This window comes from Copidosoma floridanum, unplaced genomic scaffold, assembly GCF_036245765.1.
Source record: "Copidosoma floridanum isolate Cflo_tuat_1 unplaced genomic scaffold, Cflo_Japanese_pri ptg000001l, whole genome shotgun sequence".
Classification (NCBI taxonomy): Eukaryota; Metazoa; Arthropoda; class Insecta; order Hymenoptera; family Encyrtidae; genus Copidosoma; species Copidosoma floridanum.
Genome location: NW_028321878.1, coordinates 3832911 through 3857069, shown reverse-complemented (window position 1 = coordinate 3857069; position 24159 = coordinate 3832911). Strand labels below are relative to the sequence as shown.

General features: G+C 39.3%; 4 protein-coding genes across 7 annotated transcripts; 2 read left to right on the top strand and 2 right to left on the bottom strand.

The window, feature by feature from the left end:
• Positions 1-1207: 1207 nt before the first annotated feature.
• LOC106642780 (uncharacterized) lies at positions 1208-16366 on the top strand. Its single transcript, XM_014357645.2, has 4 exons — positions 1208-1504; positions 3038-3246; positions 15327-15417; positions 15996-16366. The coding sequence occupies exons 1-4, from the start codon at positions 1248-1250 to the stop codon at positions 16183-16185; spliced, it is 747 nt and encodes a 248-aa protein (XP_014213131.2). The 5' UTR covers positions 1208-1247; the 3' UTR covers positions 16186-16366.
• On the bottom strand, positions 15583-18379 carry LOC106642790 (uncharacterized). Of its 3 annotated transcripts, none has more exons than XM_014357660.2 (4): positions 17842-18379; positions 17532-17781; positions 17130-17454; positions 15583-16809 (listed from the first exon to the last, which is right to left on the bottom strand). In XM_014357660.2, exons 1-4 carry the CDS (start codon positions 17917-17919, stop codon positions 16665-16667), a joined length of 798 nt encoding a protein of 265 aa, XP_014213146.2. In that variant the 5' UTR covers positions 17920-18379; the 3' UTR covers positions 15583-16664. The 3 variants fall into 3 exon arrangements, with proteins under 3 accessions (XP_014213146.2, XP_089444809.1, XP_014213147.2); XM_089588683.1 differs by having other exon boundaries at positions 17532-17757; positions 17838-17901; XM_014357661.2 differs by having other exon boundaries at positions 15584-16809; positions 17532-17757.
• A 108-nt stretch (positions 18380-18487) lies between these two features.
• LOC106642781 (mitochondrial ribonuclease P protein 1 homolog) lies at positions 18488-20460 on the top strand. Of its 2 annotated transcripts, none has more exons than XM_089591782.1 (4): positions 18488-18760; positions 18846-19272; positions 19357-19930; positions 20037-20460. In XM_089591782.1, the coding sequence occupies exons 2-4, from the start codon at positions 18890-18892 to the stop codon at positions 20277-20279; spliced, it is 1200 nt and encodes a 399-aa protein (XP_089447908.1). In that variant the 5' UTR covers positions 18488-18760; positions 18846-18889; the 3' UTR covers positions 20280-20460. The 2 variants fall into 2 exon arrangements, with proteins under 2 accessions (XP_089447908.1, XP_089447906.1); XM_089591780.1 differs by having other exon boundaries at positions 20007-20460.
• Positions 20261-24053, bottom strand: Fbxl4 (F box and leucine-rich-repeat gene 4). The gene is made up of 6 exons (XM_014357662.3): positions 23451-24053; positions 23101-23194; positions 22142-22839; positions 21706-22057; positions 21293-21623; positions 20261-21218 (listed from the first exon to the last, which is right to left on the bottom strand). Exons 1-6 carry the CDS (start codon positions 23793-23795, stop codon positions 20903-20905), a joined length of 2136 nt encoding a protein of 711 aa, XP_014213148.2. The 5' UTR covers positions 23796-24053; the 3' UTR covers positions 20261-20902.
• Between the last annotated feature and the right edge of the window lie 106 nt (positions 24054-24159).

The window sequence follows — 24159 nt, the reverse complement described above, 5'->3', positions numbered from 1 at the left end:
AAGTGTGCGAAATCGCGTCGTGAATTTGTGTGTGTGTGTGGGTGTGTAAAAGAGCGAGAGAGAGAGGGAAAAACAGTCGAGATGGCATATGGCGTTTGTAAGTGGGAGAGTTGTTTCATTAATACATCGACGATGAATTATTGAATTGTGATTGACTTGGACTATTTTCTTTCTTGACATCACTTGTACGTATACATGTATACGTCTCGTTCTCCTCCTACTACTTACTCCTTATTCTTCTTCCCATTTAAGTTCACTGAATACGAGTTCATTATATATACATTCGTGAAGAGAATGGTGATGTGATGCACAACAGTTGCATAATACATCTATTGCTGTTAAATCGCGATATACCGTATAGATATTTGTTTTTGGTTTCAAAGTTGTTGTGCACCTACTGTTGTACGTTGATTTCATTGTAAAGAAATTTATTTAACTAAAGATACAACTTATTCGGGATTTTTTTTTATTATGTTGTATGAAAGATGTTTAAAATCGGTATCAATGAAAAAAAGAAAAAAAAAAAAAACCTACGGATTGAAATGAAATTTTTTTATCCGTAGTTACGGTTCTTCAAGTTCACCAGACAACAATGCTGAATTTGAGAATCCTTTTGGCAAACAGTATAGTCTCATTTAAATTTTCATAATACGAGACAGCGCAACCTACATATTCTTGTATACGGACGGATCAGGAGATCGGTAAGAACGAAAAAAAAGGGAAAAAAGAAAAATACAAGGGGGAGAAGAGAAGAGAGCGAAAGGCGCACATGTCCCGCTGAGATTCGTGTTGCAAGTAGGAGGGATGAGCTCAGGTGGCTCGCGAGTGTAAACGGCCAAGGCGATCGCATTCGCGACGCGACAGGCGCCGCCGCTACTGGGAGTGCTTGGGCGCTGATGGAGAGGATGCCGAAGCGCTGAATTTAACTGAGATTATTTGTATATTTGATTGAAATTTTTTTATTTCATCGTTTATTTACCGATGCGACAGTGTCGAGTTGATGGTGATCAAATTTTGTGTTATGTAATCCGTATTTAAGTGCCAAAAGTGCCAGTATATCCAGGTGAAAAAGTGAAATCGACCCGAGAAAAATCCTCTTTCGACACTACGACTATTTTTTTTATATTTTACACGAGAAATCAAAACAAATTAGTACGGGCAAAAATCGGCATTACACACAAAAAAAAAAAAAAAAAAAAAAAAAAACCCCTAAACAAGCAACTCCTGTAATCTTCGTGAAAAAAATAATGCGATCAAAGATGCGAGGGCCCGCCGTGCCAGCCCCCGCGTCCTCCTCGATCTACTGGGCCTCGGTGGACTCATCGGGTGGATCGGCAGGCAGCAGCAGCGGGGGTGCCAGTAGCCGCAACTACGTCGATCCCTGGGATCTAGAGAACTACGCGTACCTACGCCGCCACAGTGTCGCCGCGGCCTGCACGCCCCAGCCGATCTACCAGTCCAGCCGGCTGTCACATCACTCCTCGGCCGTCGAGCCTGACTACTGGTCAGTACCTTATCATTTAATTCTCGCTATAGTGTATGGGATTACATTTAGATTCGCGATCGGGTCACGGCGAATACCGATTTTCTTTCCTTTTTTTTTTTTTAACACGTTGCGAGGGTGTGTTATACATTGCTTATAGTAAAAATCATATATTGGATAATACAATGAACACGGATCAAGTTGTGCTTTCAAGCGATTGGAGAAACAACACGTGTGAGTTGCTATACCGATTGACATATTGACTGGAAGAAAAAAAAGGCAAGATCGCTGTGTTATTCAATCGATCGCGATATTAACCGCGGTTAGATTGGTACACATCTTCGATAATACTCAAATCGCTGTTTCACAATTTCACAATCGGCCATTTGATTTCGACACACGCACGAAAACAATCCAACGTAAGAACACTCGGTTGATCTTTCAATCAATATTTCATACATTATATTCGTAACCCAAAAGCTCAAGCAATCATATAGATCATAATAGCGTTCAACAAAACATTCGTTCTCACAATTAAGTCTCTCAAACAGTAATGATGTTAACAATCAATACCATATGCTATTATTCGAAATAAGCTTCAATTATGTGTATACTTGCAATCAATACATCTAGAGCGAAACTTCACTTTCATTTGGTAAGTATATACATACTTGCGCATCGTATAATTAGCCGGCACATAAAGTCACTACATACATACATACACCTGTATGTAATATTATTCGCGGCTTCTCCGACATATTATATATTAAACACAGGGACAGGCATATAGTCATTACATCAGCCGGTCAGGCGAACGAGATTCTCTTAGAAAGTCCGAAAATTACACGCCGCCCGCCTACTTACACGTACCCCCTATATACAGAAGCCGTAAGGAGGACCAGGTAATATAATTGACGGCAGGAAGTACTTATGGAACGGATTGTTATTTCTCCTCCTCTTTTGCTCAACTTCAAAGCCCATACGTATGATCCCCCCTAGATTGGAAATTCGAGCATCGACTTTGCTCCGATGGACTTTCTGATTTTCATCTCTGCAATGTGGCTGACCCGATAGTTAAGTATACGTTGTAACAGGAGAAGAAAAAAACAAAATTAATTTTCACTTGAATCCAAGGGGAGGGGGTCGGAAACTCGCGTGAAAACTTTGTTGCCTGTACAACTATATATATACTTGGCTCTCGAGGGCAATCAGCGTAACGAGTAGTGCAACAATCCATGTCTCGTAAAAGGTGGCATTAGGCGCGGTAAATAATACACGCATCGGGTGGGAAAAACAAAACTTGCACACGAGCGACGATCCGCGGCTTGAGGTGTAGGGAACAAACTACACAAGACAATTTAAGAGGGAAGCCTTTCCGTGGCTCCGAAATTTTCTCAACATTGCCACTGGAGCGATATTCACACCTGCGGCAGCTCGGCGCGCGTGAAATTCTCCCAACGCACACATTAGATGTAAAAGAAAAAAAAATAAAAAAAAAAATAAAAAAAAAAGAGAGAGATTGCGCCGTGAACCGCAAAAACGTACAAATTGCAGGTACGCGCCCTCGGCGTCAGCGGTTGTGAGAGAGCCGGGGTACGACGCGCCGGCGTCAGTCGAGGAAATGTACTTCCGGCCGGCCCCCCGGCCCATCGGCACCTCTGGCTGCTACTATCACCAACAGCCGATCTACGAGGACGAGGAGATGGCCCTGCAGCACCTACACCACTACGCAGCACCGATTCCCCTCTACGATCACCTCTCCGGTAAGACATTTTTTTTTTTTTTCTAATTTTACGCTGCTCTGCGTATATAGCTATGGTGCTCGTTAGGCGAGTGTGGTATGTAATTATGGTGAGTTATTAGGGGCACGGGGAGAAAGATGAATCCGATGGCTGCTGGAAGAAAGTCTCGATTTCTTTTGTATGGCATGTATATACGAGTGTCTACCGATACACCTGTAATCTTATCCAACTTTTTTTCTTCTTCTTTTCTTTCGATCGATGATTCACCAAGGTACATTCCAAGCACGCGCCCAACGAGTTTCGTGGTACCCATACGGATGCTGTTACGCCATTTGACTTCTTCCTTGGGACGATAGGTATACATTGATAAATATAAGTATAGGTGTATTTATAAGATATTCGATGAAAACCGATACACAGAGCGCATAATAGTGAAATTTCGTTTATTTGGCTTTCTAATTTTTGCCATCGCATTTTTTTTTCATCCTAGACAAACATATGCAGGAAAGAATTTTGAGGTTTTTTTGACGTTCCAGAAGTACGACGAGACACGATTCATTTATAATTCAACTCTTGCTACTGTACCACGCAAAAACAGCCGTAATAATAGTTGCAATTGATAGAACAATGCACGATTGAATGTAAAACATTACGACGTGTAATAATAATAATAACATATAGAGTACTCACCAGCATCACCACCAACCGATATACGTATTTCCTTATCATTAATCATTGAGCATTGTGTTACGCTGTAATACCTACGTATTGACCAGGAAACAATTTTAATTTATTTATCTTTTTTTCTTCGTTTTTTTTTAATCAATGGCATTCCCATAAGATATATACCTGTAAGCGTTACCTAAATCACCTATTAACCGTTAACTAATTAACATGTATAGTATGAAAAAACACCTGTTATTGTCTACAGTTACGTATACCGGTATCGTATCAATCGCCAACGGCTTGGAATATTATTTTGGTCGATAACACGTGCAATGGAACGAAAAGCACCCGATCGGCTCTCGAAAAACCTTGCACTTCCGAGTTCCACTTGCAAACGGAAGAGATGTTGTATCTCCAGCGAAAATATATATAGGATTACACGCTACATGAGATTAAGTTTTCCCCCTCGGAATAACGTGCGTATGCACAATACAAGCCACGATGCACGTGTTGGGCGAGTGCGCGCTTTCTTCCGTCATCCACCTGAATTACCGTGGAAAGCACACATTATCATGCAGGTACAAATGATGCACGGACTTTATGAACGAGATGGAGAGGAGGGGAAAAGAAAAAAAAAAAAAAAAAAGCCGGCGTGCCTTTCAAGGACTCTCTGTCTCTCTCTAGTGGTTGGCGCTGCAATTTCTCTGGTGCTACCGCATCAGCGGCGAGCTGATACAAGTAGACCGGGGAAAATGATTTCGGCCGTAAAACGTTTCGCGAAAAGTATACCCATATTAGCGTTGTATATATATGTGTAGGTACATTACGCGAGGCTTTCGGATGTTCATTAACATCGAGTTTTGATGCTTATATATAGTAATTGGTGATTGTTTTTTTTTTTTTTTTTTTTTTTTTTTTTTTTTTTTTTTTTTTTTTTTTTTTTTTTAATGCGTATAGCTGTAAATGAATTAATGAGTTTTTAATCGGTATTCTATTGATTCATCGATTTATCACTTTACGTATACATATAAATAATATTATAAATAATTTAATTATAACCGTTTTAAGCTTTTAGAAGCTTTAATGACTCTGACGTGCAATCGAATGAGTGATTTCTTCGTGTCGAGTAATTTTCAAAATTGACAAAGTTTTCCGGTTACTCCTCGAACCACACCGTCAAAAGTGAATTGTCCCGCCTCAGTGTCGCGTGGGATAATCATAAAAAGCATAGAGTGCTATACTCTAGCGTCTCGGGGCAACGAGAGTAAGGTCGCTTGATTTAAAACTGTCAATTAAAAGTTAAAATCGAGGCACGACTGTAAGCACTTGCGCTAAATAAGCTGTACATAGGCGCACAAAAAACAAACATACAAAATCAGCCAAGTGAATTCCACAACAATCGAAGCGATCCATATGGTAGAGCAGCTCCGTAACCCTGACCCCACACCTGCTCTGTTCGATTGGCGGGTACATCTTTCGTAAATACTTGGGCTTCCGGTGATGGTATAATTGTTTCAAAAGGTCTTTCGATCGGTCGCGCTGCTCGAACACCCATCCTAATTACTTTATGGTACGCAAATTGCAAACTGTGGGAGGGGAAGCAAACCGTCGTTCCGGAAATACAACCACTTAACCCGCTTACTTATGCACGTGTATATATCTACAGATCGGCCTATTGTTCGGGCTAATTTTTGCAGAGCGAGGGAAAAAAAAAAAAAAAAAAAAAAAAAAACGAAAAGGAACGGGGTCGGGGTTTCTCGGCACCTTTTGGCTCGCCATGTATAGAGACGCCACGTGTGTTGAGTTGGGACGAATTTCGCGTGGCGATTTTTGGTGCACGGGAAAGTGGGACACGGGCGTTTTGTCGTGCGCCGATGGGCCGAAATTTCGTATAGGCTGCAATTACAGGAGCTCGAGCGTTTTTTTATTTTTAACAGAGATTGATATCGTGCGCAGTTTTTTTTCCCCCCTACAACGTATGTGGGAATGTGTGATTGCGAAAATTATAAGTTTCACCGGTGGGATTTGGCGGGAATTAATGTCGTAGATGAGTGAAAGTGATTTCAACGGGCATCAATGCGTTGTTTTGACGGCGCTTTCACGTAAAGTTGATTTTTTTTTTTTTTTTTTTTTTTAATCCCACGTGTAACCGTTCACTTTTCTTTGAAGACACGGAGCGAGTATAAATTGGCCCGATAATGATTCATCTCGTTGACAGGAAAACCGGAAATTTGAGCAAATTCGCCTCGAAAACGTTTCCATCCCCTCCGGAGTCGTCCAAAAAAGTAATCCACTGCAGCCTGGTAACAAAATGTGAACGCACAATTGCCGCTCGACGTCCGGCACTCGTTTTATTATGCATCCCCCTCTGCGTCCGTATAAGCGATAAATTATAATTTATACGGGCCTCCCGGAAAATTTCACCCGATGAGCGCAGCGTTATTGTACCACAGTGCACGAGCGTGATGTGTGTGTGTGTGTCTAGGTCACGGCTTTTCTCTTTTCTGTCGAACGGAGTATACTTATGTATAATACTTATGAGAAGAGCACGCATTGGGCGTGAAAATTGGAGAGAAACACACGGGATGTCCGCAGACGTACACGGTGATGCGCGTATGACTTTACGGAAGATGGTCTTCTTATCTGGGCCAGACGTGACGCGCGTCTGTTATTTACTTTGGGAATTGATTTTTATCGTTTCGCTGGTCTATATGTCCTTTGTACTCGCTGTACTATATGCATACATGTGCTGGATACATGTACGTTTTGTCGATGAAAACCGAAACTCTTTCTCTCTCATTAAAAAGCTAAACTCACGCTTGTCACTATCCCTAATTGTTTATACTCATGTATACGGATATCCGTACATCAAGTGCATGAGTCTTCATTTTTTTTTTTTTTTTTTTTTATTGCGATGGCTACTGTTTATTTACGACGCTTCGATCCTTCATTTCGATCGATCACTGTAAGTGGAGCGTTTTCCATCTCTCTTTTTTTTTTGTCATACAAAAGGGGTAATTATTGGAAATTACGACTGACACGAGGAAAAAAAACAAAAAGAAAAACGCAACGCGTATGCCGGGGGACGATTAATTGGACTTTCAGCTCGTTGTTTCGTCTTTTTTCATGGCCTTTTTAACATATACGACTGCAACTCTAAAGTATAATTTATGCTTCATCAAGCATCACACCAAACATGTATAAAATTTCATTTCGAGTTCGCTGGTCATTGACCTCGTGGTAAATTATGGTAAGTAATAATCATCACTTGAAATCCGTTCAGTTTTGATACGAAATACCTCAATCTGTTGAAAATAAAAAATATAACTGTACGCATCTGAGGCTCGTTTCTTTACAAAGGTAGAGGACATTAGATTGAATTGTGATTTCCCCTCTCCCTGCCCTTGCCGAGACCAAATTTCTTTGTATGCCTGCGCGAATGTACTGCAATCGAAAGTTTGTTTTTGTCAATGATTTTGTGGTTCAAAATTAAATTTAATGTACCAACACCATAAGCAACTGTCGCTCACAAAGTGCCAGTGTACAGTTACAAACCTCCTCCGTATAATGTATACTCTAATAGAGCGCATCGACATATATATATATAAGTGCGGCTAATTAACGCGCAGAGAGAGAGAGAGCAACGTTGTTCCAGCCCCTCAACACATACACACCACCTCGTCGAGTCGAGAAAGAAACAGAGCAAAGGCAGAGGCGTGACTTGTTCTTCTGTTCTCTTGTTCTCTTTTGCATATAAGTTATACGATGCAGTTCGGTCAGGGAAAAAAAAAAAAAAAAAAAAAAAAAGTCATGCCAAAAGTTAATGTAAGTTCGGCGAGAGAGGCCTCGCGCAACCGGAAATGAACGGTGCATTGTATACATGCTATACATTGTCATCTCTATGCTCGGTGTAGTGCAAGCGACAACTCTATATTTTGCACGATCCTACACAACTGTAATGGATGTATACAACTGCACATCTTGTGTGACGTACTACAAAATATTATAATGACCGGCGGAGGTGCTCGCGAAAGTCGCGTTTGCACGGGTAATACATGGAAATTCGTTGATGGCTCGCGAGAAAGAGAGATATAAGGCACGTATTACTGTTTGACGATGTGTCACTGACACTACCGCGCCGTGGTATGGCACTTTTCTTTCCTCGTGGGACTATGGCGTTTATCTTCATTGGGACGTGCGCGAGAAGAGTCGTTCATAATATTTCAATGCTGCGCAGAGAAAGGTGTAAGTTTTCTTTTTTTCTTTAAAATCTCTCGTTGAATTTTCCTCGAAGTACAAATCCAACGCGTACAGGCACTGACGAAATGTTTTTCCCGAAGCCGATTCGCGCTCCTAAGCGGTGCTTGTCGCCTTTCGAAAGCCCAAAGGACCAACAAAAAGCACAAAGTCCATACGTACCAAAGGCGTTTGCTCCGATTCCAAAGTGCGTCACACCCACGGGATGGATAAAAAGAATCCTCGTGTCGGACGTACGAAAAGGGTCGCGGGGAGTTTAGAAAGGAGGCAACCGATCTCGCGCCAAAAAAAAAAGGACAATATAGTCTCTTGCTCATCGCATTCACGGATGTAGATAGACCCCTCTCGGTGCGTGTAACTCACGGCCAGGAAGAAGAAGAAGAAAAAAGTAGCAGAGTTTCTCCGCGAGCCAAATGCGCGAGAATTTATTGTACGCGAGAGCGTGCGTTTATATTATTGTTATTATATGTATACGTACACACGCGTCGAATTTTCTTCTTCCTTCAGCGCGAGTCGTCAGCTGGCACGAAAGCGTCTCTTATACACAATATATGGGGGCCGGAAAAGCGTGGCATTGAATTTCTCCGATGGGCAAAAAAGTGCGCGTCCGCAGCCTGAGTGCGTTTTTGTTCTATTATTAGCCTCAATTTATCGTCACCCGGGGCATTATGCTTTTTTTCTCTTGTATTTTTGTTTCTTCAATACGAATGCTTTGTGTCGGTATCTGCTTACGGGAAAGTGACAGATATTTTTTTGGTTTTTTCTTTTTTCGAGGGATAGTCGTCAACATTTATTGCTGGCACAAATGTTATTGCTCCTTCTCATTGTTAGTTCAAAATTTTTTCACGCAATCGATTGAAATTATAATTATTTGGCGCGAAGCTTTTATTCAAGGAAACAGCTTCAATCGTTTAAAAAAAAAAAAAATGCATTTCAACTTCCAACTCGTGGATGTACAGTTATTGCAATTCATTTTCCGTGGCTGCACAAGAGAGAGAAAATTTTGCGTGCTTTGTGAATTTGCAACTGCATTTAGAATTTCTCGTTACGTAAATTTAATTTCTCGCCGTTACAGTATTAAACTGTATCCTTACTTTCGAATCACTTGAGAGATCATTTCCGAAATTAATCGGAAAACCATAACATGCACATGCAAAACAAAAACAAAAATTCCACGTCTGGGAAAACTCTGAAGAGAGTTTCTCTTGGGAAAAAAAAAAAAAAAAAAAAAAAACCAAAACCTTGCGCGGGTGCAAAAAGTAGGCGAAATCGAAGTAATGCGTTGTATATACACATACGTATAGGCGCGTCCAAGTGAAGAAACGTACAATTGCACTTGCGGGTAGGCGCGGAATTTCGTGGTAACCATCGTATAAGGTTCCCGAGTGTATAGGCCGCGCAATTTTTTACTTTGTATTGAGATTCGCAAGACGGAAATCGACCTCGACTTGGAGCCTCCATGGTAATTCCCGTCCCTTGCGACGCGTTAACTTGCGCCCATACATTTTTTCTTTTTTTTACCTTTGCAGGCGCAAACTTGCTCTAAGTAAAAGTGGTTTCCGAAAGGACGGCCCGATTTTTTTTTTGTGTTCCACGGAAACTCTGTTTCACCAGCTCGCCAACACGAGTCATGTATAGGTATGAGAGGGAGGACGAAAAACACCGAATCGCGTGTACGCACCTATACCATGTGATGTATATACTTACCTGCATGACGAAAGACGGGAAGCTAAAAACAGCGGTTGTAAAATTTAACGCGCCAACGGGCTTTTGGATTCGCCGTTTGATAAATGTTTGGCAACAATAATGTAACAACACGTAACTTCGACTCACATATAATGCAGTGCGCGCGTGCCCGTTAATTATGTAAGGCGTCGTTGTTTCGTTGGGGACCCGAAAAGGTGGGGGAATACGCGCGGTACGGATAATCCGAGTGTTAATGGCACTTTGAAGAAAAATACAAATCAGTGGGTATACGTTATTATGCTCCAATTAGTTTTGTCGTGCACACATATGGCCCGTTAACGATTGCGTAACTCGCGCGTAACGATATATACGTAAAAATAATACGTTATTGGATGCCGCGTAACTGTTGTATTCTTCCCCGGGTGTTTTTTTTTCTCACATCAGGAGTAGTTACAGGTAAGTAAAACAGGCGAGAATTAATATATTATGGTTATAATCACTATCGTCATCTCTCTAGGCGATCATGGGTGAACGAACGTAATATACATGCATTGTCTTGGAAGTGGCGCGATCTGATACAAATCGGTTGTTGCGTTGACTTTTTTTTTTTTTTTCTCGCGATGGTTTGACTATACATTGTTACTTTCGCGGAACAACTGTTTTTTTATTTCTCAACATTCCACTAAAATGATTTTTTTTTTTTTTTTTTACCTAATTGCGGGTCAGTGCGCTTCTTGCGTTGCATTTTATTGTAATTCAGGTATGAGAATGTGCATAAGTATAGGTATATTTTTCATACAAGAAAAAAAAAAAAAATTTGCCGCACGTCAATTTAGTCTTGGAAAAAAAAACATGCAGGGAAGTAGCGTAGGTTTTTTTTCTCACGTCCCACTGTGCACGGTCCAACAGTAAAGTATTGTATGGACATTTCCACACGAGCAATCGCCAGGAAAGTTGGAATAAAAATCAAATCACACGTTAAGTAGAGCTTACAGGGTCATCCTATGCAGCTCTCGGGACCTAGCACTCTTGTTACACACCTGTACATTTGTACGTGATGCACATGGTGTTTCCCTTCTTTCTTCTCTCCCACGTACAATTCACCTCATACGGCGGCAGAAGCGACGACTGATACCAATTACCTTTCCATAAGCAGCCTAAGGTTTATGTATATAGAAGTGCATTGCGCAAAGACGCGAGCTGCCTCCTCCGAGCCTCTTTGCTGCCGATGACGGCGATTATCGCCACGCCTTGGATGTGCACCTCGACAGTATATAGTGTATCGCGTAATATCGTTTCGATGCAATATAAGTACAAGGGGAATGGTATATAAGGCCCATCTCCGGGTCACACCTTATACGTTACATGAGAAGCTGCACCTGCCAAAGGTGCCACTTTCTAATGGCGTGCACTTGGCAATTGTATTTTGCTTCGACTATATATACCTATTATTGATGATGGATGATGTACAGTTATTGGTATAAATGGTGAATTTGAACGGGTAGAGATTACAACGGTGTTTACCTACGTGTGATGTTTTTTGGTCCTAGATTTTATTTTTATTTGATAAGTATATTAAATTTTATCGTCATTGTAGATTACGCCTTTTCGCATTGAAAAACAAAAAAAAAACAAAAAAAAATAACATCGAGATAAGCGTTAGAGTGTTTATTCGACAAGTTATAAAAAAAAAATCAATAAATGCGGGGATAACCCTTCCTAACATCGGCAACGAAACTTTATATACGAAATTGATCATTGAATCTGTTAAAAAATAAAAACAAAAAAAAAAACGTCTTAATTATTTGTAAAGCGCCATCGGGCCACCGTTTGTGTAGCATCTTCTTACACGTATAAGTTTACGGCCGGCACTTTCCCTGCCACGTATAAAAGATATGTGTTATAAGTTTCAAACAAGTGCGTAAAAAAAAAAAAAAAAAAACAACGTACGGCTTAATCGTCATGATTGGCGAGAGGAGAAGATTTCAGAAAAATACCCTTTCATCTCGAAAGTGCCGACGCGACGATAAAACTCGCCGATTCGGCCATCGCTCGCTCATGTTTACACACATTTATATACACGTATACCATAGGTGTACACATAAGCGAGATTCTTTTGCGCAACATCTGAGAGAGCGGTTCTGGCGACTTGGTTGTGTATAAATGTATACAAAAAAAAGTACAGAGACTCGATCTTAAGGATAAATATAGGTACACACGCGTACAGAGTATCGTTAGACTGTACCGCGAGATCTCTGGTGCGCTCAAAACGTGCATCTTAATAGAGAAATCGGCGCCCTCGACTCGGTCTACACGTGTGCAAATACAAGAAATCGGGATTTACGGTTTTGCGATCGGCAAACGCGAACTCGTTGCTTGTTTGTCGGATAGCGGATCTTGAGGTTTGCGCGCTCTCGTCGCCCATACGAGCTGGTTTCCGTTGCTCCCTCCCGATCCGCGGAGTAAGTATATAGATCGCAGTTTGCACACATCGTTTTCGACTTTTGAAAAATTAAGTTTTTTTATTTAGGAAAAAAAAAGAAACCAATCAATCAATCGGTTAACTAAAAACCGATATCCCAACCGGGAGAGGCAGATCGGAGGTGTACCAACAGGTCGTTAATTACCATCCGACTATGGTTGGTGCAGGACCTCCCGTACATGATCTCTGACGTATACGGTGTGCGGCTTTTTGCCGAACATCTCTATATCGTTACTATGTATAAGAGGTATAAGGAGATCGCAACAGCCGCGAGACAACACGATTGTGGCATTTAAAAAAAAAAAAAAAAAAAAAAAAAGATTTCAAAGAACACGTACCTTTTCTAACGCGCATATTGATGACTGTATTTTTTTCTTTTTTGCTTTTCTCGTCGCTTTTCAGGCGCACACGCAGGGCAGATAATAATGCTAATGAGCCGGCCAGTCTATATTCCCCCGTACCAATGCGATGCCAAGACGAGATAATCACATCGCGATCGCGAGCGCATGCATTATCATATCGTACCGGACTCGAGGGCGGGGTTGTTTTTTTTTTTTGTTGCTATTCTCTCCTTCGAGGAAAAGGCGCCGCCGTTGCAGCAATAGCGCGGTCGTCCTCGAAAGGTTTCCTCCAACCGATACGCCCAAGCGTCTGTGTAATTGCGTGTAGGCGATCTCTTTATCTATACACGTAGCGAAAGACCCTTTGAAAAGTGCACGTGGAGTTTTGCTTAAAAATTTGGACAAGACATCAACAGGTACCTATGCGTGTTTATACATTAGCGTTAGAAAATGCCGTCGGTCTCCTCGCTCGCGCTGTTGTCCACTTTCATTGACGGCAAATACCCTACCACGCGGACTTATTCAACAGAATCGCCTCTCGATGTTTTCGTTTGGTTCCCTTGACATTTGTCTGAAAATAAAACTAAAGCATCATGTCCCCGATTGTTACGTGATATTGTACACCTACTTACTTTTTTTATATGTACAAACGAAACAAATCGGTATCCGTTTAATAGCCGGAGGAGGATGATTGAAAGCGAAATTGAACGACGGAAGCCATTTAGCGCGTAGCATTGACATTACTATGTTTCACGGTTCATCCACCCGTGTATACTTGGTGGGTAAAGACAAAGGGGAAACAATGAAAAAACGGGGTGCGCTCCAAACGATCCTTTGACAGCGATGTTGTATACGTGTATAAACGCGAGAAAGTGTTTTCGTCAGAGGATTTTTACTGGCGTATACGTTATTGGTATTCCATGGGTAAAGATATAAAAACGTTGCGTGCACTTGGCTCCTCTGTTTGATTTGTTGGCTAACGTGTCGTGGGGGGAAAGGAGCGTATACAGTGTTTGTTTCTTCGCATATAATGTGGTGCAGGCTCTACAGGACGCGTGTTTGCATCGGTCGAACTTGTAATGAATCAATTCACCGGTGGTAAGCACATATTTATGGTATACCCACGAAAGTGGCAAAGACAACATTTTGCTGTTGATTTTCAATCCGATCAAGTATGGGAAGAAAACAAAATTCTTGTACCTGTGGAAAAAGATTTATCGCGGATAACGACACTTTCACCGATTTACGGGGCTAATCGATTTCTCGATCGGATTTTCCTCAAATAATAATCGAGCGCGAAATGAGGGAACAACAAAAACAACATAATCGACTCGTTGGCCGCGCCGATGATGGAAAAGAGGAAAAATAGAGCTGCAGCTGCAGAAATTCACTTTTACCCGCTTGAAGAGTATACTTGTATGTATATAGCTCTCCTGCGCGTTTTACCCGATGACGAAGATAATGATGGGTTGTGGCCGGTGTAGGTATATATACATACGCGCGAAGAAATCGAAATTCTCCGAGCGAAATAAACGCAGCGCCACATCGGTGCCTTGGCCGTGTATGCCTAATTCGTATGATGTGTGCGTAGACGCGTATACACGTATGGAAACAACAAAGGAAAGCTGCACGCGCGCGAGTGTACTGTACGAGCGGAGAATAATAAAAAAAAAATCGGCAAAAGAGAGAAAAGAGGTTGTTGGTGGTTGGGCCTGGATTGCTTCCATGGATGGACGGGCCACGCGAGCGCGCGAATTTCACTGCTTACCGGCGAGTTTCATCGTTTTTGTTCCACGTGCACCTTGCACCGCTTCATGACGATGGTATAATTATGTAGGGTGGACGACGCTCCATTTGCACAAGTCATTTAGACTTCAATCATTGCCCATCTGTGCTTACATAACGTATAAATATAACAACGGTAGTATCGACAGTCTGATGTAACTAGAAACTTCATAGGTACATCCTTAATATTAACATGAACAAACCACGGCTGCGTTTCGAGACTCCGATCGGCACTGGATACCCATGGCTCATTATTTGTTTGTCACTGTACAATACAGTGTACGTGTGTGGACCTACTTCGCTTTAACATCTCATTAGAAAATTGATACATACTCTACAGCCAGCGCTGTTTACAGGGGTGTTTTAAAATGTGTGTACAGCTGCGGAAAATAACTATCTGTGCGAGGTTTTTGACGATTTTAAAACGATCAAAGATGCTAGAGTCGAGACGCAACGAGTAGACAGAGAGAAAAAAAAAAAAAAAACCAAAGTCCGCGTGCATGAATAAATCATGAAAACGCGTTTTCCTTTCACGACCTGCACGCTGTGCCTGAAGGCAGATGTATTACGATATCTAGATGTATGCAAAAGAAAAAAATATAAGAGTAAAATAAAACAAACGTACGTAGAACATGACATTTAATTTTTTTCAAGTTCGATGAGTCTAGCTGATACCCCCATGTCCTCTATCAATAATTAATATAGTCTTGACACGTAATCGTCACTTTTGCAAAGGACGTTTGGTCGTCGAGTGTCGCAAGGGTAGTTGCTCTGTGGAATGTTGATTGAATACCTACTGCATACATTGGCAGTGTCATTTTACCATAATATCGAATTTATTATATAGGCACGTGCGTGTGATTAAATTTATTTTTTCTTTATAGAGCTCGAGCAGGTCGAGGAACTCAGGACGAGGGAACTTATGATGAGGAGGAAACACAGCAAGGTTGTGCCGTCCAGGAGTGATTACTCCAGGTGAGATTTTTTTTTTGGAGGCGGAAATTAGAAATGTTTTTTTTTTACAGTTTTATGTAAATAAATGTGGTGAATCGCAGTTTTACAAAATTATATCATTTATTCATTTCAAGGACAAACGAACCTTCACACTATACTCATACATGAATACTTTTAAAAATATTTAGATGCGAGTGACCACTTTTAATTTATTACTTGGGTTTGAATTTTCTTCAGGACAAGTAAGACATTATCGCAAATAATAGTAATAATAATAATAATAATAATAATAATAATAATTATCTGTAAAACCATACAACCATAGTTTTTCGGAAACGGATGAAAATGAAGTAAATCAACACTATCGATAACCGTCATCAATAGGAATTTACTTTAAACAATAGACAAAAAATAGCCTCTCGATACAAATACAGTAATTACTCAGACAAATTTCACATTCGTTCATTACATATCTCAACAATTTCACGGAAACTATACTTAAATTGTTCAACAGCATATATTATTCGATTTCATCACTCGTTATCTTATCAAATTTAATATTATCTGACAATCCTAACCGCGTGTGTACCGATTTGCAGGGAGGAGTGTTACTATCACGGAAGATCACGCAACATCGCTTTGTATCCAGAGGAGGAGACATCTGTCGATGAAGTCGACGTGCCAAGATACCGTAAACCTTCGCACATGGGTTTCAGTGCTTACGGCCACTTAAAGATCGACTATACGAATAGTTGGAACTCCCTGCACCGAAAGATTGCTAGCAAGTAATAAAAGCCGTCCATCACTCACTCCGAAAGCGAATTAATTTTTCTATTAGCAATTTGCATTTTGAAATTTAAGGCACTCTTAAACTTAATTTTCTGGTGCTTGTTATTTATTCCAAAAATGTTTTTTTTGTCGCGCAATCAATATTGTGAATCAATCCATGGGATTGAAAGTCAAATTTTACACTGACGTAATATAAAATTTTTATGACTCATGGATTGAAGCTTCGACAATCCAAATAAAGATTTAAAAGTGATAGTTTTTTTTGTACAGTAATTACCAAAACAAAGTTAATTAATTACTTTTGTGTACATAATATAAGGTTCTTTAACTATGAATTTAATAGTTACTATAATACAAATATTATATCGCTAAGTAATCTTTCAAGTAGAAAAATAGTTGCTAGAGATATATAGCTATGTTACAAAATCTTTAGTTTTATAGAGAGGAAAAAAAAAACAACTAGAGCTGATTAACAAATACTACTCGTCACTGGTTATGTCAACCGTAGCATCATCATTAGAACTATATAATTTTCTCTTCTTTTCTTTTGATGATTTTGAGCTAGTGTTGCAATCTTCTCCTTGGCTCAAACGTCCGTTAATACGGATATCAAGATTTGCCCAACTGTTAAAATCATATTGAATTATAATTATTGGCTATGAAATCTTACTTTGGTTAAAGAAATGTTATAATTGTTACTATAGAAAATTAGCATTGTAGATATAGATTACTGTATGATGTATAACAATGATTAATCTTTGTGCAATAAATATTACTTGTCTGTTAAATATTTTTTAAACCTATACTATTTCCTTACAACTACAAACAACTATCATACTTTTACCTGAGATTTCGACAGTTATGCATGCAGTGAGTTTTAATATAGATGACAATTATTGTAATTGATATAATGTAACGTAATATAAAAACAAAATATGACATACCGTAATTGTGAAAGAGATTTGGCCCTCCTTTTGTTTTTCGAAGCTTTTGTGTCGCTCTCAAAAGATGGGTGGCTAAAGCTTAGCTGTCTTCTAACTGAGTTGGGTTGTTTTAAAAGATTTAGCTTTGACTTAGAATCTATTACTTTTGGTTTGTTCATATGATTATTTTCACAGAACCTTCTCTGTTCTTCTTTTTCTTTTTTCAGCAGTTCCAGCTCGTTTTTCAGCTTATCATACTCTTTCAATTTCTCCAACTGTGCTTTAAGACTACTCACCTCATCCTTTCCTTTTCCTAACCTTTCCACATCTTTGCTGAGTTTGTTAACTGAAATAGATAACCACTTATGAAAACTATCGATGCCGTGAACAAGTTAAGCTTTCTCAATTCTATTGACACATTACTTTTTTTCGACTGCTCTTCGATGTGCTGGTTCTGATCATCGATGATATCTCTTAGGTGTTTGTTCTCTCGCTCGAGAGACTGTATCCTGGCTTTGTTTCTTTGAGTGCTCTCGCTGCACAATTTAATCAAAGTATGCCTGTGTTTCTCCGACTTGTTGTGCCTTTCTCTTAAATTTCGACACTCACCTTTCAACTCTGTGTTGTCAGAGGTGAGAGCCATTTTTTCCTGAAACACGGAATCATGAAACGACTAATTGAGACGTTGAGGGAATAGCCAAAAAAAAAGTCGAAAATTGAAGTACCTACTTACATTTTTTAGTTTGCGAAATTTCTTCATTATCTTGTCGAGCTGCATCCTTGTACTGTCGTCGATGTCGATGTCTGTCATTCCAAGGTAACAACAACAACAACGCAAACACAACCACCATCAGCACCTTCTACGCGGCACGTGTCCAGCACGTGTTTTATACTAATTTTAACAGCAGAATTAATGATTTATCGCAACTTTTATAACTCACAACACCGACAGCATCTCGCGTAGTTGCGTCTTGCGTCCCGCTTAAAGTACACCAACTGCAACCACTAACGGCAAAGCAGACTAAGTAACAACACACATTCTCGTTGCGCGAAAGTTATGGGGGTATATCTACGCATGTTCTGACTCGTTTTCTATACTTAATACCCAAGTATAGTATACAATCGGCAGCTGCTCTCTGCTAATACCACAGAGCTAACACTGCTAACAAAATAAACAGAATCATCGTTGATTTGCCGAGAGATCAAGACATTTATGACTTTGGACCAATCGATGATGGGAGAGAGCTCTCTGTAATGGTACAGCAACAACGTTTTTGGGGTTAAATTGGTGAGCGAGACAGATTTGGGGGGGGAGAGCTGCACTTCTCTACTTTTCTATGGGCTCCGTCGACCGTGTTTTTCTTCGTCGGTACTTACACTGCACTTCTGCACTCTGCAGTGCGTGCAGTTCTCATCATGACCTCATCCTCATGTCTTTCGAACGCTTTTGAATACCTGTATATGTCAATTTTGCATTTTCATTTCCCGCAAATGTTCCTGCAGTCAGTGCAGTCTCGGAAAGTACTAGGTACCTACTAATTAACTGACTGAAAACTTTCTATAGCTCGTCGTTTCTTGAACTTTGCATTCGAGGTTATCACGTCAACAACGTACTCGATTGTTTAATTAATCGGTATATAAGTACAGTATAGGTACATAAATTACACAATTAAAACAATGTTTTTTTTTTTAATTTTAATTGAGCAATATGTTTTATATTATATTATTTTTTTCCAGATACTGCAATTATCCAAGTTGACGTAATTTCATTGCATCTGGAAATGTGTTTACCTGCAATACGGGGTCTTTTTAACTTTATAGCGACATCGAGAGAGCACAAAAATTTTAAGATCATTTCTCCAATTTTGATCCTAGCTGGGCAGAAAAGTTTACCTTGCAAAAGTTTTCATAAATCTGCTCATCATGCAACAGAAGAAAAATTGTATATACCCAAGGATTCTCAGGAGAAAAAAAAATTTTACACTGAGGATGCTCTAAGAAAAATTAATACAATGATACAAGAAAATCCTGAACTTGAAAAGTTTATGGAAGTAGTGCAACTAGAACTTGAAGTTATGAAACAGAATGGTGTAAAAGTGCCCTCAGAATTGACTCCTGTGCACTGGTTGGACATCCTCATCACAAAATCTAGAAAAAAGAGGAGGTAATTATCATAAGTTAGTATCTATCTGTAAATTAAGATTTCAACAAAAAGTGGAGTCATTTGTTTTTTTCATTCTTTGCCCAGAAAATACTTTGAGTTTTTATTTAAACTGGAAAGGACAAAAGAAAATCGCAAAAAGACGAAAGAAGAGAAGAACGCGCTGTTAAAGATACACAAGCAAGAGAGAAAAGAAGCCGGAGTTAGGACTGATGTTATGGAGTACTGTATTGGAAGAAACTTTCTTTTTAGACATATTTCTGACGTGACGATGAATCAATTGTGGAAATGGAATGGCCTTAAATCTACCATGTGGGGTAATAAAATAGTTTTTGATTTCAGCTATGAACAATACATGAGGCCTCAAGAAATCAGAAGCTGTGCCAAACAGATCATGGAATCTTATGCCATCAACAGAGTGCATGACTTTCCATTCAACGTTTATTTGTGTAATGTTGATTTAAATGGTCCATTGATGACAAGTTTAGTTAAATGTATTCCAAGCTTATTTGATGATGACTTTCCTTGGACTGTATCATCAAAGTCGTTTGTTGAACTTTTTAATAAAGATTCAGTTGTTTACCTAACAGGGCACAGTAATGAAACACTACAGGAATATGATCGTAATTCAATTTATATCATTGGAGCTTTTGTTGATAAGGTAAATTGCATACTTTCACTCATTGACTTGTAAAAACAGTCTTAAGCATAATTTTTTTATTTTTTTTTTATCTCAGAGTTACAAACAACCTGTCTCATTGACAAAGGCAAAAGAATTGGGCGTTCGAACAGCAAAATTACCTTTAGATCGTTATTTGCATTTTGGCGAAGGTTCAAACAAAAATTTGACTCTCAATCAAGTAATGGGCATCATGTTGGATGCGCAATTCAAAAATTGGAAAAAAGCCGTAGAACATGTACCAAAGAGAAAACTCTATGAATTTAGACTTAAATCAATGGAAAGAAAATTAGAGAGAGATTTAGAAAAAGCAAGAGTAGCGGCAATGTAGTTAACTGTGCTAAATTTAAGTTATAATGCCTGTGCAAAGCTGCATGACGGTTGTTAGTGGAGAGTGATGTTATACAGCATTCATGTAAATACGTGTATTATATAATTTATCATGACTTTACTTTATAATTTTTAAAAAATTACATTTTATGTGTACAAATATTTGTTACTTTAGTTTATTACAAAACACGTTAAAAAGTTTGTAAAAAAATTTCTTATTACTTCCTAAGACTCAGAAAGTTTGTAAATAATAAATACACTGGGGACATTTGTTTCCTTAAAATAATACAAAAATAGTTGCACCTTAGTCTAGCTGCAGTCTTTGAGAAAAGCACGTTATTTGATTCTTGAAAAAAATTAATTATAGCCTCGAGTAACTAAGGTGTCTATCAAAATTAAACTAACAATTAAGTGTACAATTCAATCGTAAAATCACACAAACATCATACTTTAACCACCGGATTTTCACATGTTTTTTCACACTTAAAAAGGAAAAATCACATCACAAATTATTACAACCATTTTTTAAATTAAATTTTACAATACTTAACACTTTAAACACCAAAACTCTGATGACTTCAAAATATCCTAAATTATTTAACATCTAAATCTCCGTTCAGCCCTTCATACTTGAGAGCTTCGTTTTATCGACACGTGAGGATAATTTTGTCTCCACTCTTGAATCTTAACATCGCTTATTCCATCACAAAAACTCAAGTCTAACATACGTAGTGGTAGACAGCTAAGTAGACTTGCACATATTTCTGGACTAAGCGAATTGGCTCCAAGTAAATCTAATTGCTTCAAGTTGCGACACAGGAGCAACGGTTCGAGGTCGCGATCGGTCAATCCACGAAACGCCGATAAAAATACTTTTTCTAAATTTCTGCACGAATTGAAAAGTACTCGTAAGGAGTCCCCTGGTGCACCAATTCCGCTGCTACAAGAAAAAATTTTTTTTTAGTACCCTGTTTCAATGAAATGCAATCAAATTATTAAAATTTTCCCACTTACCACCACCCAAAATCGATTTCTCTAAGATTACTGCAGTTTGACAGGGCTCTAATACCTCTAACTGTAAGAGTCGGGGACTTCCACATGTCTATGCTTTCCAATATCGTACAAGAAATGGCCAACTCCTCAGCCACCTCATCCATAAGTAAAGGATAGTCGTCACAGCATGCCAAATTTAAATGCCGAAGATGCGTATTTTCACGAAGTATCTTGCACAATGTTTCGCTATTGATGTTAGTTTTGTACAAGTCAAGTACTTCAAGGTTTTTCAAGTTTTTTAAACATACAAAACCAAAGTCGTGTATAAAATTACAACTCCTCAGTCCTAATTCTGTAATGATTTAAAATCATCAATATAGAATTATTATTGTGATAAAAAATAATTAGAATGAATATTGTAACTGGCAACTTACCCTTTAAATTTGTGCACGTAATAGAAATTTCCTGCATGACATCATTATTAACAAAGCTACAACAATTAAGCCTTAGATGTGATAATGAGCTGCCAGTGGCTTTCAAGAAGTTGATGAAATCTTTTGGTTGAATGTTTCCGCACCAAGATACATCGAGCCGCTGAAGATACTGACATTTTGTGATAAAACTGTCTAAAACAGTTGCGTTTATAAGGTGCCAGTATGGTTTGAAGTTGAGCCTTTTATACAAGGAAGCATCAACAGCGATTGTATTGAATTGTCTATTGACTTGGCTACATCGGCATAAAGACCTCAGGTCTAAATTTTTAAAAATTTTTACCACGATTTCATCCTGTTAAATATCATACGGAATAAATATATTTTAACGGTATAATTTGACTTAAATGGATTTTTTTTTACTTTGACTAATACTTACAGGTAGAGAAGAAAAGTAAGAATAGCTGGTGTCTTTACTAACATTTACTTCCGTTACTTCCGACTCCGACTCTGACAACGTTATGGATGACGAGATATTGATTTCTCTGATGAGTTTTGGAAAGTCTTCTTGTAAAAATTTTTGTAAACTATTAAACGCTTCTTCGATCGGTGGAATGTAATGACGGTGGAAACTTAGTTTTGCCTTTAATTTGACAATAGGAACTTTATCAATATATTTACTTTTATGCAGAACACAATTCTTATGCAACAAGCTCTTTAGCGTTTTTAAATCATCGTTAACTTTAGCATAATTAGGAGTTAAGTTATAACAGTCTGAGCTACTGTAATCCACCTCTCCAAGTTCCCTTAATAAACTACTTAAGTTTCGCGCGTGAAATCCTGCATTGGGTATCAGCTGTTGAGACGTTCCAATTAACAGTACAGCATCCAATTGAGTATAATAATCTAGCAAGCTATGATTGAACTCAAGCCTTAATGTACACGTTTTAAAATTACACCTCTGTAAGGGAGGCGAAAATATTCGTGGCTTATGTGGCACTATTTGTGGAGGACCATTCCACAGTTTCAACCATTGACCAGTCTCATCTTTAGCCCATATTGCTATGACGCTGCCTGGGTTGTAAATCTCGTAAATCGATATTCTTAGCGGGTAAACTTCAATGTCATATTCTAAAACTGTAATTAAAAATGATTTTTTACTTCAACAGATATAAGACTCAATCAAAGTAACGATGGAACGAATTCACATATTTCGATGACTAATGAAAAATTTTAAAATTGTAACAACAAAGCCTTTATCTAAGATGTAATTAAGAAAATGGTACAAAGGTATTTAAATCCCGTGTTAACGATTAGTAGTTAGTGTTGTATGTACTATATACTGTGTTAAATAACAGTACAAAATGTAGAAAGTAAAGTCTCTGTTGAAATACTTGCCTATGTAATCATGACTAACTATGGGACCATTGTTCTGAGGCATGTAATCTAATGATTTTGAAGGTGCTTCGTCCCACCATCTGCCATAAGTTCTCTGTAAAAAAAAAGGTACCATTAAACTTGAATATAAATGGCAAGACAACAACGCTCAACAAATACAAATGTTTAAAACACATCACATATAAATATGCTTAGAAAATACACTCGAAAATGTCCTGTGAAAACACATTGACAAAAACTGCAAAATTATAATTATACCCTCGGCACAAAGCACATTGTCATGTGCGACAAACACAGAAAAAGCCAAACAAAGTCTCGAAAAAGTAAAAAAGATCACAGCCAAAACTTACCATGACAAAGGACTCGGGAAAGTCCCCGTAATCGGGAAACTTGCTCGGAGAACCAACGATGTTGTAAGCCGTGTAACAGAGGCTCTTAGGGCTCCCATACTGCGAGCTGAAGTCGACGACGCTCTTGGCGTACTGCTCGACGAATTTGACAGACTCCTCTTTACCCGAAGCAGCACCACTGCCCAGGCTCGCCGAGGCGGTTCTACCACTCGCCGCGGCCTTCCTCACGGTCACAAGCTCGATCTTTGTCGTGCTCCACGAGCCCACCATCTCGGCCGCGCCACCCCGACCTTCGTCGTCCTCGTCGCCACCACCGTCTTCCTCCTCCTCGAAATAGCCTAGCATTCGTCCTCGGACATTTTACATCACTTCATTCCACCTCGCAATTTAATTACACTTTACGTTTGCTCGCTCGATGATGTTTGAAAAAATATTTGTATACTTGGGGAGCGTAGGATACCGTGGAGAGTCCGCGTGCCACTGCCAAGCTAGTATCTGGCAGAGTATTGACAGGTCGTCGTAGTCGTCGTGCAGCTTTGCTTAAAAAAGTGCTTCGACTCCGACTGCTCCGAGACGCTGCTGATGCTGAGATCGTTTATCGTTTCCATACGCCAATTTTTATTTCGGAACAGCTGTTTTTCTCACCCTCTCCAATCGCACTGCATCCTGCTGACATCTCGTGGCCGTTAACCAAAGCTCGGGAGCCGCG

Bases quoted from the DNA above. Each gene is read 5' to 3' on its own strand.
- LOC106642780 (XM_014357645.2), top strand. From the start codon at position 1,248: ATGCGATCAAAGATGCGAGGGCCCGCCGTGCCAGCCCCCGCGTCCTCC. The intron at 3,247-15,326 runs GTAAGACATTTT...TTTTCTTTATAG, and splicing joins CCTCTACGATCACCTCTCCG to AGCTCGAGCAGGTCGAGGAA. The intron at 15,418-15,995 runs GTGAGATTTTTT...ACCGATTTGCAG, and splicing joins TCCAGGAGTGATTACTCCAG to GGAGGAGTGTTACTATCACG.
- LOC106642790 (XM_014357660.2), bottom strand. From the start codon at position 17,919: ATGACAGACATCGACATCGACGACAGTACAAGGATGCAGCTCGACAAG. The intron at 17,782-17,841 runs GTAAGTAGGTAC...CGTCTCAATTAG, and splicing joins AATTTCGCAAACTAAAAAAT to TCGTTTCATGATTCCGTGTT. The intron at 16,810-17,129 runs GTATGTCATATT...TGATTTTAACAG, and splicing joins AAATCTCTTTCACAATTACG to TTGGGCAAATCTTGATATCC.
- LOC106642781 (XM_089591780.1), top strand. From the start codon at position 18,890: ATGTGTTTACCTGCAATACGGGGTCTTTTTAACTTTATAGCGACATCG. The intron at 19,273-19,356 runs GTAATTATCATA...TTCTTTGCCCAG, and splicing joins AAATCTAGAAAAAAGAGGAG to AAAATACTTTGAGTTTTTAT. The intron at 19,931-20,006 runs GTAAATTGCATA...TTTTTATCTCAG, and splicing joins TTGGAGCTTTTGTTGATAAG to AGTTACAAACAACCTGTCTC.
- Fbxl4 (XM_014357662.3), bottom strand. From the start codon at position 23,795: ATGCTAGGCTATTTCGAGGAGGAGGAAGACGGTGGTGGCGACGAGGAC. The intron at 23,195-23,450 runs GTAAGTTTTGGC...TTTTTTTTACAG, and splicing joins TTCCCGAGTCCTTTGTCATG to AGAACTTATGGCAGATGGTG. The intron at 21,219-21,292 runs GTAAGTGGGAAA...TTTTTCTTGTAG, and splicing joins GAAATCGATTTTGGGTGGTG to CAGCGGAATTGGTGCACCAG.